This window comes from Perca flavescens, chromosome 13, assembly GCF_004354835.1.
Source record: "Perca flavescens isolate YP-PL-M2 chromosome 13, PFLA_1.0, whole genome shotgun sequence".
Taxonomy (NCBI): domain Eukaryota; kingdom Metazoa; phylum Chordata; class Actinopteri; order Perciformes; family Percidae; genus Perca; species Perca flavescens.
In genome coordinates this window covers 6,874,331-6,888,484 of record NC_041343.1, presented here as the reverse complement: position 1 = coordinate 6,888,484, position 14,154 = coordinate 6,874,331, and the positions used below count along the sequence as shown (strand labels likewise).

The following is a 14,154-nucleotide window of genomic DNA, read 5'->3' as shown; positions in this document are numbered from 1 at the left end:
ATTTTATCTTATTTGAAACCAGGGATATGCACATGCCAGATCCACTTTCCTCTGCAGTTAAAACGTGAATAGTCATGTTTTGGGGTTTAAATATCGTTTCAGTGTGACCACTATCTCTGTGAGGTCTCTGACGGTCCCCAAAATTGTCTAATTTTCATCCTGATCTCTTTACTGTTGAGTTTGACGTGGCCTGTCTAGTCCTCACCATGGCAGCTAAGACCCCAAACACAGTGATCAAAATATTGAATACTGACCAATTTTATTGAAATTAGACGTATTACTTTTACAAAACCTCACTCACATACATCAGTCTGCACAAACACTATGCTCTTCTTACAATAATTGCACACCGTTTCAAAAGAATGCCCCCCCCCCCCCTCCCCATGGCCATGAGCTGTGATGACTGAGTGAGAGAAAGGTTGGTGAATGGGTAGCTGCATGGTGGTGGGCTTCTGGGTTGCACATTCAGGATGTATTGACATTATATACAGCACAGAAATCACACAGCCCATGGTCTGTAGGGACCAATTATATTCGCTTCAGCTCTCTAGGGGAAAACTAGAGCGAGCGGGTCAAGGCTGATCACCCATTTTGTTAAGATACAAAGACTTTAACTATGTGACTCCATTATTACTTGGATTGGGCATTGAGTACCGGCTCAAACTTGGAATCGTTTTAAAAACGATTCCAATAAAAATAAAAAAAATAAACGATTCCATTCCGTTTGGGTAATTTGGTTGGAATCCGAGCACAAAATAAGCATCAATATCATCAAATGAGCGTCAAATAAGCATGTGACCGGTTCCAACTCCACCCGTCACAAGAATCGGAATCGAGAATCGATAAGAACCGGATTAGAAAGAAAGAATCCGAATTGGAATCCGAATTGTTCAAATGAAAACGATGCCCAGCCTTATCTATTACAGAGCCTACAGTAGCATTGTAGTGGTCAAAGTGACATGAACAAAACATAGATGCAACAGTTTGGCAGTGTCATCTCACCTATGACCTATTCAATTCACACAGACTAAAAACGCAACATGTACACAGTTGTCCTCCGACAGTGGAGTGAGACTTCATTTGGGATCAGACACCAAGCTAACCTTTTCATCGACACACACGACAACAGTGACTTTGTTATTAGTTTCCATTACAAAGGTCTCCAATCCTTTTTTGTGTAGCAGCTCCTGAACTGATTTGTATATTCTACTAAAACAAAGCTCTTACAGATTTAAAAAAATAAAAATAAAAAAAAAAGCCTGCCTTTTAACTATACAAGGTTATTCCGGGACACCATTCAACACATTCAATCTGCGAGGAAGGAACGTGACTTCCAGCATCAAGAAAACATGTACTCTAGGCAAAACGAGACTGTGCTTTGCTTCTGAAGGCAAACAAGCCCTTTCAGTTGAAAAAAATCCTTTCGTCACAAGTTTGAAAAACTACATGATTTCTTGTGCTGTAATTTATTAAAAGGAGAATCACTCAAATGGCACATTATACAAAAAAAAAAAGAGCGAAAGAAAATTCACAAAAGAAAAAAAATCAAGTCAAGAGCTGAGTATATAATGTGTTTTGAGTGTGAGGCACAAGGGCAGTCGATTTTTGTGTCACACTATAAAATGTGTCTGGTGGGCATATGAATAACCAAAAGGGACAGGGTTCAGATTAAAAAACAAACAAATATGTAAACCCTTTGTCCTACACCACATATCATCTTCAATAAAAGGGAAATCCATCTGAGAAGCATCACTGTTTGACACTGGGCGAAGCCACTCATCAACTTGCTCCCCTATCTCCTATCCATCAGTGGGTGGGGAGGGGTCTCTGGCGGGTCGGGGAGGTGTGGGGGGACGACAGCCTCTCTGAGGAGGCGGACGACGTCAGGGAGGACTGCAGGTGGACCGTCTTGTGGAACAGCTTGTTGCTGATCAGCACAACCAGGGAGAAGAGGCGTAGCTGGAAGTGGCTGAAAGAGGGGAAAACACAACCGTGATCAGTGGCTCGTGCAATACAAGAAATGGGTTTTTTATTTTTATTTTTTTTAAAGAAAAACTGTCTTTGTTTTCCACTCACTACAGCTTTGTTGGTGTCTTGGCCTCATTAGCGCTGATGATGAATAGAGGGAAGAGGATGGAGAACAAGCAGCCACTAGGTAGAAAAGAAAGAACAAAAAACATTGCTTTCAGTCAATGCAGATAAAAAAAAAAAAAAAAACTCAGCCCACAGAGAGCTATGAGTGTACCCCCGCTCTTTCAATCATGTTTTTTTTGTGGCAATTTGGAAATATTCTACATTTCAATGTGTTTTCCAAACTCTAAAACAACTCTATCAAACACATTTTAATCCATTTCATGATTGTTTTCAGGCGGAAAAACAGGAGAGGACGTGATTTTGTATTTAGTCTTAGTCTTGTGCCAAATATCCTTGTTAGTTTTAGTCATATTTAGTCATTCACATATCTTTTTTTTGTTAGTCAAGTTTTAGTCGACTAAAAGTCTTGTCATTTGTCTAGTTTTAGTTAAAACATTTTAGTCTTTTTTTAAATAACAAATTATTTGAGATTATTTCTGATAACCATTTCAGTCAAATTGTTATATAAAAATAAATTATATAAAGTTATATAAATATCGAGCCTCTTCCTTATTTCACCAGTAAATTCCTGTTAAACGACAAAAACAACCACTGAATAGGAAAAGGGTATTTTACAATAACATTGAACGCAGCACGAGGCTGGCGAGGCGAGTTTGAAGTGAACGCACCGTCTGTGTTGTTTTTCAGACAGACAGCGGCAGCTGCAGACTGCCGTACGTCTCGGTGTTAGAATCCTCTCCAGTGAAATAAAGACACACCTTTACACCGTTTAGCTGTCAGCATTTTAACCGCTGTTTACTCCAGCTGCTAGCTAACAGTAGGCTAACGTTTCCTTGCTGCCAAGTGTAGTGTTAACTAGCGTCCCGTGCAGCGATGTTTCGGTTGCCTCCAACGTCTGTTTAGGAGCATCAGAGAGAAGCGTAGGCATTTAAGTGGCACCAAAATCCGCGTTGCTATTCGGTCCGGTAGATAACGGTCGTTAAGGCACCGGTCGGTGCCGTATTAGCACCCGGGTCTCGGTACCCAACCCTAGTAACGGCTGAATATTCTATCTCATGATGGAAAAGTAGAGACGGTTGTAGATGAAAATGAAGAGAGATTTTATCTTAGTTTTTATTTTATGCAAAACATTTTAGTCTAGTCTTTTTTTGTCAACAATAATGCATGTTAATTTAGTCTTAGTCAGCGTTTTTGGACATTGGCGCAGTCTCGTCATCGTCTCAGTCATGGAAAAAAAAGGTTGTTGACAAACATATTTAGTCTTGTCTTGTCTGACGAAATTAACACTACATGCTGGGCATCAATGGGTCGCTGAGGACCTGTATTATGTGAATCAGGTATCGAATTCAACGTGGAGCCATATTTGGCCATTTGGGGGCAGTGCAAATGTTTAATAGGGATTTCTTACTGAGGGCATAGACATTACATAGGACTTTGAACAAAAAAAATACACACACAAAAAAAGCAATATCTAGGTCTACCAAAGTATTCATCAACACGTCTCTATAAATAAGCACAGCAGGTCACAAAGGAACTTGATAACTGTTTCTATGATAATCATGTGTAAAAACCCTCTGTAGGGCAGCTGGGCAATGGACCACACACACACACACACAATCACACTTTAAATTTTTTTTAAATATGTAAAAAACAAGGCTGCAACTAATGCTTCTTTTCAATATCAATCAACCTCTGGGTTCTTTTCTTGATGAATCCAAAATTAGGAGTTTTACCTGATGATGTATGAGGAGGGCAGGGAGGTCAGCAGCGCCATGGGTAAACCAAAGCCAAAGTAATAGGGCCAGTTCCTCTCGATGTTTGACAGCCGTTGGTGCATCTCAACGCCTAAACAAACATAGAAACAGCCTCAGTTTGGTTTGAGCTCTTCATTCAATCCAGACGATTTGGGTGCAGAGCGTAAACGGGAGTATCTCACCATGGTTGAACCAGCGATACTCAAAGCAGTACAGGGAGTAGAGCAGAGACATGTGGAGGAGGCTAACCATCTGTCCAATGGCATCGATGGGGAAGAGGCTAACAAACATGCCCTGCACGAACACGGAAAATACACAACACAATTACATTCACTTTCACAGCTTAGAGAGTAGAGATTTGGATTTGTGTGGCATTTGTTAGACGTGAATGTAGACCAAGTTGTGGTGCAAAATAAAAAGTAGGGGTGCACCGATCCGCTATTAAGATTGGATATCGGTCCTGATACTGATAAAATAGCTGGATCGGGGATCGGAAAAATTAACAGAAAAAGAGACTGTGCTGTTGTGTCCATGTGTGCCTGTGTCCTTGAGAACTGTAACTCGTATAACTTATGTTGTCAGTTCATCGGAGCGTTGAAATCGGCATATTCAGACTGACCTGCCGATCGCGGTCGAGCACGTGAAAACCGGCCAATTCCGGTCACTGTCAGGTCTGTCGGTGCATCTCTAAAATTTAGACAATTCTCAGAATCTAGAAGAATGGAATGGTTTGCCTTGACAAGCTGGAGAACTCTGGCTCTTGACTTTGTGACTGTGTCAGAAGAGTGATATAATTTGCGCACCGAGCAAACATTATTAGTGAATCGGTTCTTACAGCGACAGACCACAACAGCAGCTTTACTCGAACCGTTCAACACATCCTGTGAGACGACTGAAGAGAAGCAGACGCAGAAGTTCTGTGCATATGCACTACGGTGTGACTTTGTAGCACTGATCAAAACAGAGGAGCACAGACAGGGACATTACTTTTAAAAAGGAAGAAAACCAAGGTAGCAGTCTTACAAAACCGTACCTGAATGAGGAAGAGGGCCTGGAGAAGAAGGTTAAAGAGCATGTCTGCGATGATCTTACTGACGCTGGGGAACGACTGCGCTTTACATCCAGACACTTCAAACGCTAGGTCAGCTATATCCTGCAACAGAAAATAACACCCTGATGGATACACTATATCTGGGTCAACAAAGCATAGGACTAAATCATTTTAGATTGAGAACACAATTGTCTTTATGCTTTGTAATGGCAACGTGACAGGTGGGTGACTACAAACAAATCCATGTGTGAAACATGCTGAGAAAAGTCCAAAATAGTTTTCCAACAAACGTGCATCAGGCAACAAGTTACAAGTGAAGTCAGCTGTACTTTACTGCAACTCTATTCTAGAAACTCATATTCCAGTGACAATAACATTTGATATTGTATATTAAGCAGCCTAAGGCACCATGTCATAAAAAAACCAAACATTTAAGACCCTCGAAAAGGATGCAACTTTGCGGATATGGCATGTCAGACTGCGTAATGGGATCTATGTATGCGTAGATTAAAAAAAAAATTATCACACGGTTACATCCTAGCAAAGCAGGGCCTAACCTGGAACCAGATGGCGTTGACTATCTTGCTGAGGACGAACAGAGGGAGAACCCAGAGAGCACTGAAGACGGAGGTCAGGATGAACTCTAACCAGGACCACACACTGCCGTGGAGGGAGGGGTCACCTGGAGCAGAGAGAAGCTTGTGACTGACTGGTTGCTGCCCCGAGCCTGAGAACATGCCCCAGATTCACTAGCAGCTATACATACCGATGATTTTTGCTGTGAGAGTCTGCAGCAGTGGTATAAATACCCGGTAGAAGAGAAACAGACTGAGCTGCGGAGAGAAATTAAAACTACTATAAGTGAACTATAGTTGCTCTTCAAACTCATGCTTCCCCACACAACAGCGTTTTCAAAAAAAGTAGTGTTTTAATTAAAGCGCCCATATTATGCTCATTTTCAGGTTCATAACTGTATTTTAAGGTTGTACCAGAATAGGTTTACATGGTTTAATTTTCAAAAAACACCATCTTTTTGTTGTACTGCCCAGCTCTCTCTCACTGCTGCAGATCCTCTTTTCACCTGGTCTCTGTTTAAGCTACAGAGTGAGACCTCTTTTCATCTTCTTCTTCTGTACTATATTTGATTGCATTCGCACATGCTCAGCAGCTCAGATGTAGAGAATGTCAGCCTGCTAACTCTACAGACAGTAAAAGAAAGCCTGTTTCTCTCTTGTCAGTTACAAGGCAGGATTAGCTGGGAGACTTCAAAATGAGGGCGCACATGTAAGTAGTTCTTTTGTAGATTATGGTGAACTTGTGTGTGTTGTAGCAGTGCTTTGCTATTGACGCTACGAGCTAACGGTTGTGGTTAGCCAGCTCATTTTGGACTGTGACGTCACAGTCCGAGCCGATTTTGAACAGCTCACTAGGAGACTGAAGGCAGGACACATTCAGAAACTGTGTCTCACTCAAAACAGCATGGATGGATTTTTTTCAAAGTTTGTATGTGTGTGGAAGCACCAGAGACACAAAAGAACACCCCAAATCCCAGAAAAAGTGTTTTTTTTCATAATATGGGCACTTTAAATAGTTCCATGGACATTTAAAAGGTTACATCAGGGAAACTAAAATGAAATTGAAAAATCTATTTAGGCTTTGCATTTATATAATGACATTCAAGACATTGAAATACTTTTGGGAGCTGCACACAGCACTTAAAAAGGGACAGAGGTTATCATAACATGGGTGTAGCAGGATGGGTTATCTGAGAGACAATTTATTTAGCTGAAAATGACAAGAATGACTTTAGTTCTTAGTTTAAAGAAGCTAAAAGTCGAGTTTTGGACAACATGTTGCGCCGAAGTATTCAGTAGTGTGTGTGTGACGAGGCTGTATTGTAACTGCAGGAGGGCGGCACGATATGAGGAAAAGATCTAATTGCAATTATTTTGACTGATATTGCAATTGATATGGGATTCACGATGATGGAGGGAATGATCATTTTTGTATCATTATTGTCATTTTCTTAAAAAAAAAAAAAAATTAAAATAAAATTTAAATTTTGTACCAGGATCTGTACCAAAAAGATTTAATTCTTCTGTGGTCTGTAGGATAGGATTTGTAGGCTGGGACGTCTCTGCAGCACCACAATACTTCATTCAGAATGGTTTGACACATAATTAGCCTTTAACAAATATTGCGCCTCACCTGCGATTTGGATATTGCACTAGTCCATATTGCGATTTGGATAATATTGCGATTCATTGTACAGCAGTTTAAAATCTTACCCAGAACACTCCTCCATTCCAGGCACAGCACTGAAAAATCCTGCTGGCTACTTTGGGGTCACTGAAAGAGAAAATAAAATAAGGACAATGTCCATCACTGTTGACTGTTACAGGGATAGTTTGGTTTCACTTCAGTTTACCTTTTCTTACTTAACTAGAGTCAGACAGATCCATGCCCTTACCATGTCTCTGTTTGCAGACTGAAGGTATTACTTACAGATATGTATGTATGGTAACAGGTGGAGAATGAGGAGAATATCTGAGCTGCATCAATCCATGACTGCTCCAATTAAACAACATCTTGTATTTACACAATTATAAAGTTATTTGCATTGTTGACAGTGACTTGAGAATACAGAACTAATTTCAACCACTTCTTGTTTACATGTGCAAAGAGCCACGACACATGCTCAGGTGATTTTGTTGACCTGATTTCAGCACTTACTTTCAAGCTGTTCAAACTCCTGCTGTTGTGCTAGGAATGCCAGACAAACCTAACCATTTCTTGTGTTAAGGTTAAAGGAATACGCCACCGTTTGTTGAAATAGGGATTATAACGGTCTCCCCTAGCTGTAGATAGGTGGGCCAACAAATTTTTGGTCTCAGTGCAAGTAATTAGGTTGTTTTTTTGTCGGCTCACTTTTACTCACAACATGCTAACCGGCAACATAGGATTCCATTCACTACGCTAAGCTAACTAGCGGCGACGCTGCTGGTGTTGCACCGGACTAAAACAATGCATGCACAAAAAATGCGTTGGCCCACCTATCTACAGCTAGGAGAGACCGTGATGAGCCCTATTTCAACAAACGGTGGCATATCCCTTTAACATAAGCATTGAATTGGTGGAGATTGTGGGAAATGGTGCAAAGCATGGGAGGTGCACAGAAGTTCTACCTGAGAGGAACATGTCAGGGGGAGTTTTTTTTTAGAAGAATAGCTGCTAATAAATCCCATAAAAAAGCAATGATGCTTGCATACACATACAAATATACCCATGGACATGTCTGACTCTATCTAAGTTAGAAAATCGGTAATCATTTCAACCATTATGCAGCCTTTTTTTGGGCTTACTTGTCCGGTTTGCGCTCCTCACTCTGTGCCCGTCTCTGTGCCAGCGCCCCGCTGGCCCTTCTCCTCCGCTGCTCGTCCCTTTTCTGCTGGATGCGGGCATCCAGCTTGGAAATTGTTCCAATCCCCAATATGGAGTCTTTGATCCCCTAGAGAACCCAGAGCAACAGAGAATACACATACTGTGTTTGTTTCTAACTTGTAAAATTGGCCGCTGTAATGGAGCATTAAAACGTCTCAATAAGGGCTTGTTGAACACAAGAATACATACCGATACAGGTAAAAGCAGAGCCCATTAACAATATTTTAGGACTTGGGAAGTTTTTTGTCATGCATTAATCCTGAATGATATTATATTTCTTACTCAGTGCCACTAAAACCACACTTTTTCTTGGTGCCAGCAGGCAGGACTTTGCTCCAAATGACTCGTTCTAACTGCAGTTCTTTCAGGGTCAGGCAAATTACATGACAGGTCTAACACAATAATTTAAGAACTTATTAAAACCCCTTTTTATTATTACGGAATGCTATTTCATCATTCTTATTGTCATAATAGAGTTTTATAGGGCTATATTTTATTTATTTGTTTATGTCACTTTATATTTCATGATGTCACATTCATAATGTCACTCTTTTAAATTAAGCAACTAGCTCAACAACTGCCACCCAATTTAGGCAATTAGCTTCTGTTAGCTAGAGCAACAACAATGCTAAAGTTATTATGACTCAACCAACTAGAGGCAGCTGCTGTGAATAAACCCAGTACACAGAGACAGAAACTAACAGCTCCTCTAATTTACATAACGAAGTTCGTTCACTGCCGGCTACAAGTTAGCAATCAAACACAACAAAGGCTGTCACTTGAATGGCGTTTTGAGCTAACGTTAGCAATCAAACAATCATAGATAGCTAAAACGTTTTTGAAATGGTCCCCATCTTCTGTTATTGTTTGTAATGAGAAAAGTTTATTATTTTATGGATTTCACAAAATTTCAGTAGGACACAGATGCAAATTTGAGCATGCGCAACTCACATCTGCACTCGACTCACATCGGGTAGTGACAGAGACCGTTGCAACAGCAGCAGCGAACTGGATTATTCAGAGTTACCTCGGCTGCATCGATTGTCATTTACTTTAGGGTTATTATATACAAGTGATTTAGAACATGCAAATGTTTTTTTGGTAATTGCCCTCTTTTAGTTCTGGACATACGCCACCTGTTTTCTTGAGTGTGTGGGGGATCAGTGGGGATTGAATGTTTTTGGAACACAATTTTAAATAAACCTGTCCTATAAACCTACTACACTCAATATCCACTTTAGTAGGTACACCTGTACAATATAATGCAATCCTATGCAACAGCTCTGCCATGACACATTTATGAAGTTTAGAATGTTGCAGCTTTTGTTGAGACTATTAGAAATTTGACAATTCTACTACTAGGTTTACTATTGAGGTCGTAGTGGGTGGTGGTGTTGTACAAGATATTACAGATATATTTCAATATAATGCAGGACAGCATTATACTGAAAGATGTCTGTAATATTTGTCCACCTTGAAGGCAGCTAAATATCACAAACACACTTAATACAGGTGCACCTAATAAAGTAGCCAGTGAGTGTATGTCTCTGATACAAACAACAACAACAACGCTGAATAGGTCCAATGGTTTGACTTTCAATGCACTTTGTGCCTCTTGTCATAGCATATGTGTGAGTACAGTGTGTGTGTGTGTGTGTGTGTGTGTGTGTGCGTGTGCGTCTGCTGACCGTCGCAACATTGCGGAGGAAGGCCCTGACGCTGTCTGTCATCTCTGAACCAGCTGCAGATCCATCAACTGCAGAAGGAGGGGGGGCTGGTGACCTGGTCGTCAGCTCTCATTGCAGGGAGGGGCTCACCCAGTTACCTGCCACAACCCAAAACCAAGGAAATTAAATAAGGACTAAGAGAGCTAGCGGGTGGAACTCTTCCTAGGAATTTACAATAACCTTAAAAATGCAGATCTAACCAGCAGAAGACTCACTTTGTTATGCTGAGATACAGTTGCTAGAGGCACATTATGTAGTGTATTAACTCGCAATTTGATATAAGGTGGACTTTGTTTACTTACTTTTTCCACCCATGTCAGCCTGTGCTTTTGGCATTTCCAAATTTGGTAGTTTTTCATGTGCATACATGATACAAATCAAACTTTCCAGAATTACATTGCTATGACTTAACTTCAGAGAATAATGACAGTAATGGCAGTAATTACATGCATGACAAAAACAATTATTGTCTTGAGAAAGTTCAATAATAAACAGCTGTTTACCGCATTTTCCATATTATATATACACATATAATATGACATCTGATATAACTTTGTTTCTAAAATAAAATAACTTATCAACCCAACCATATCGACTACATAATTAAAGGTATAGGTAATGTTGGATTTGTCACTTCTCTCTAAAATGTTTCTTTTTTTTTTTTTTTTTTTATAATAGTGACACTATACTATGATATTATGAAAACATATTGTGGCCTTTTAGAATTTAAACAAGTTTAACTCACAGGAGGGTAAAAAACAGGACACAAACTTTCCAATTGCATAAATAGCGTTAAAAAGGGGGACAAACAGGATCGGATGTTATGTCATCATGAGGCCCGTTTCGGTTTCAACGCCACCCCTCAAAGAATCGGAATCGAGAATCGAAAAGAAGGATCGGAATTTGAATCAGAATTGTTCAAATCAAAAGATGCCCAACCCCAGTGGTAGCTAACGTTATAAAACAGCAACGTCACCTCTTGGGTGTCGGTCAGTTATACACGTTTTGTAACAAGGTCAAAGTGAAACGTTAATTCAGCCCGGGGTCTCTCTTGACAAGAACGTTACTGTTTGTGCAAGTTAACATTAGCAGCTGACTCAGTGGGTTAACGTTAGCTCGAATAGGTGATAGCGAACGGTCAGCATTGGCTGGCTCGGTCTGGCTTGCCATAAAAAATAACGTTGAGCTATGTGAAGACCCACATTAATCATGTAGCTAGTGTGGTCAGCATGAAGCCTCCGGTCTCACAATCTTTTGACTTTCGTTGGTTTGTTTAGTGCTCTGCTAGCTTGCCTGCCTGTGTTGCTAGCTAACTGTTAACGCTCAACAACTCATTTATATCTGTGGTGTTTTTCGTCAAGACAACACCTCAACAAGCCTGTAAAGTCGGACGGGGAACACAGTTAGCAGTGGTATCTTCCTTACCTCATGCGACAGACACAGGCTTATATTAACTTCTTTAACTCTTTCTTTCGCCCACTTAACGTGTCAACAACAACAACACCAAACAGACCCTACAAGCAGGCAGGGCCATGGGAAACACATTGCGCACGCTCCGACTTCTAAGGAACATGGGAAGTGTAGTCCTTATTGGAGGATGACGGGAGATGACGGTAACGTATCATTTACCACACATAACTAGTTATAAAATTGGAAATAACGCCATGAAATAATAATTGGAAACGTTTGTGTATGTGTGTATGGTTTTATTACACTATTCAATATGCATTTAGTTGAAAATAATGCATTAATAAGGCTTTAGTGATACTTTGTTTCCCATGCACCACCATTAAATAATCTTCGCTGTCTTTACTGATCTTTGCATCCTATACTGTAGAATAAGTCTGCAATATAAAATATACATAAATGTCACCCACTATTGTTGACTTCAGAGATGTTGATATAATATACAAAAATGTGTCCATAATAAATAGGTTTATATTATATATACAAAGTGTTAAAAAGTGCTGTGTTTCATTGAAGCAATATACTGTCAAGAAAATAATTATATTGGAAAGAGTAATGCAATACAGAAATAAATGCAAAGTGTGTTATGTTATGAGGCGTGTTTGATTTCCATAGCTCTGCACAGGGGCACACCCACGAGGCGGTGCGTTGTTCATGGCAGCAGCATCATGCGTTCATCTGGGCTCTAAAAGCGGCTCTAAACTCGACTCGACCGCTGCCTGTGTGTATCACAGTATCGATGGTTGTCTGGAGGATAAGAAATGCGCACAAAAGGAAATATGCACTCATATGCCTGTGCATTGTCGGCTTCATCATGTACAGATATCTTGGGTAAGTGAAAGTTCTCACTATTGTTGTTTCAGTTAGAGCTACTTCGAGAGTGCTTGTACCTAATGCAGTGAATTAATGATCCGCTAAATTAAAATAGCAATGCTGTAAAGTCCCTGTATGGATCTGGTTCGAGACAAGTTAAGTGTCATCCTATAGCCTATTGTCACAGAAACTGCACAGCAAATAGGAATATTATTTTGGGGCCATAATATTAGGTAAAGCTACTCTGAAGTAGGGCTGGGCGATATGGAGATAATCAGATATCACGATATTCTTGACCAAATACCTCGGTATTGATACTGCGGCGATATTCTAGGGTTGACAATTGGGGCTCTAACAAAATATCTTCACACTTAGATTTTAGATGAATAATCATCAGTAATGTGGACATAATGTCTAAGTTGGGAAAAGGCAAATAATAGAACAGCTACAACAGCCTGTTCAGAAAATTACATCCCTTTACTGTAATGCAGCCTTTAAAACCAGGAAAAGACACCACTTATGTCATATCACGATATTACGATATCCAAAATCTAAGACGATATCTAGTCTCATATCACGATATCAATATATTATCGCTATATTGCCCAGCCCTACTATGAAGTGAAACAATTTTCAATGTACCTCACATAAGTAGGTACAAATAAGTCACATACATTTCTCTGGGGAACTCTGGGGACTTTACAGGCTGTTATAGAAAAATATATAAAGTAAAAGTAGCATAGGCTATATATCATTTTAAAAAGTGAATATGGAGTGCTAATCATCTGTTGAAGTCTATCTTGCCTCTGAATCCAAATTCGTTCCTGCTCCTTTGTGCTTGTGTTTTCCAACACAAGACGTCTGCAGATTCCTAGCAAGCAGGTCATGTGGTCTATTCAAGCACAATAGCCTATGTGCTATATTATGTGAGTGTGACACAATAAACCCCTGTCCCAGCATGCCAGCAGGGGGACGGAGAATGAGCAGGAAGGTGGGTCTGAGTGCCAACTCGTCCCAGTTCACCCTGGGGGGGGAGCCCTTCCGCATCCTCGGGGGATCCGTCCACTATTTCCGTGTGCCCAGGGCCTACTGGAGGGACCGCCTGATGAAAATGAAGGCCTGCGGCATCAACACCCTCACTACGTAGGAAAACCGCTATGTGTGTTTTGTTTCTCACGTCCGGTCACCGCTTAAATGTTAACAGAGACCACCCTGCGTCCTTGCAGGTACGTGCCGTGGAGTCTGCACCAGCCAGAGAGAGGGGTTTTCAACTTCCACACACAGCTGGATTTAATGTAAGGAGGAGTGTAGATCTGGGCAATATATCAATATTATATCGATATCGTGATATGAGACTAGATATCGTCTTACATTTTGGATATCGTTATATGGTTTTAAAGGCTGCATTATAGTAAAGTGATGTAATTTTCTGAACTTACCAGTCTGTTGTAACTGTTCTATTATTTACCCACTTAGTTATTAGATCCACATTACTGATGATTATTTATCAAAAATTTCACTGTGTAAATATTTAGTGAAAGCACCAATAGTCAACCCTACAATATCGTTGCGGTATCGATATCGAGGTATTTGGTAAAAAGTATTGTGATATTTGATTTTTCTCCATATCGCCCAGCCCTAGAGGGGTGTGACTCTTGCTTGACCTGAATACAAAACACACTCGCGATGAATCGACATACAGTGCATTGTGTATGGGAGTACGGCCCGCGCTCTCATTAAATCAAATATGCAACTTAGACATGTCCATAATCAGAATGGAAACACCTATCCCATCTACACTAGGGCT

The 14,154-nt window shown here is 40.4% G+C and overlaps 2 protein-coding genes across 3 annotated transcripts in view; one reads left to right on the top strand and one right to left on the bottom strand.

Moving 5' to 3' along the window:
- Nucleotides 1-379: 379 nt before the first annotated feature.
- On the bottom strand, nt 380-11,616 carry ei24 (EI24 autophagy associated transmembrane protein). The gene is made up of 11 exons (XM_028594546.1): nt 11,493-11,616; nt 10,029-10,165; nt 8,262-8,407; nt 7,188-7,248; nt 5,666-5,732; nt 5,457-5,581; nt 4,882-5,001; nt 4,031-4,142; nt 3,828-3,939; nt 2,077-2,151; nt 380-1,969 (listed from the first exon to the last, which is right to left on the bottom strand). The coding sequence occupies exons 2-11, from the start codon at nt 10,068-10,070 to the stop codon at nt 1,807-1,809; spliced, it is 1,023 nt and encodes a 340-aa protein (XP_028450347.1). The 5' UTR covers nt 10,071-10,165; nt 11,493-11,616; the 3' UTR covers nt 380-1,806.
- The window catches only part of LOC114566222 (beta-galactosidase-1-like protein 2), a 23,470-nt gene continuing 20,615 nt past the window's right edge, over nt 11,300-14,154 (top strand). The window contains exons 1-4 of one of the 2 annotated variants that reach the window (XM_028594543.1): nt 11,300-11,680; nt 12,150-12,365; nt 13,305-13,490; nt 13,574-13,642. In XM_028594543.1, the coding sequence (XP_028450344.1) occupies nt 12,274-12,365; nt 13,305-13,490; nt 13,574-13,642 (347 nt within the window). In that variant the 5' untranslated portion in view covers nt 11,300-11,680; nt 12,150-12,273. The remainder of the gene's footprint in view (nt 11,681-12,149; nt 12,366-13,304; nt 13,491-13,573; nt 13,643-14,154) is intronic. The other variant, XM_028594544.1, reaches the window with a different exon arrangement.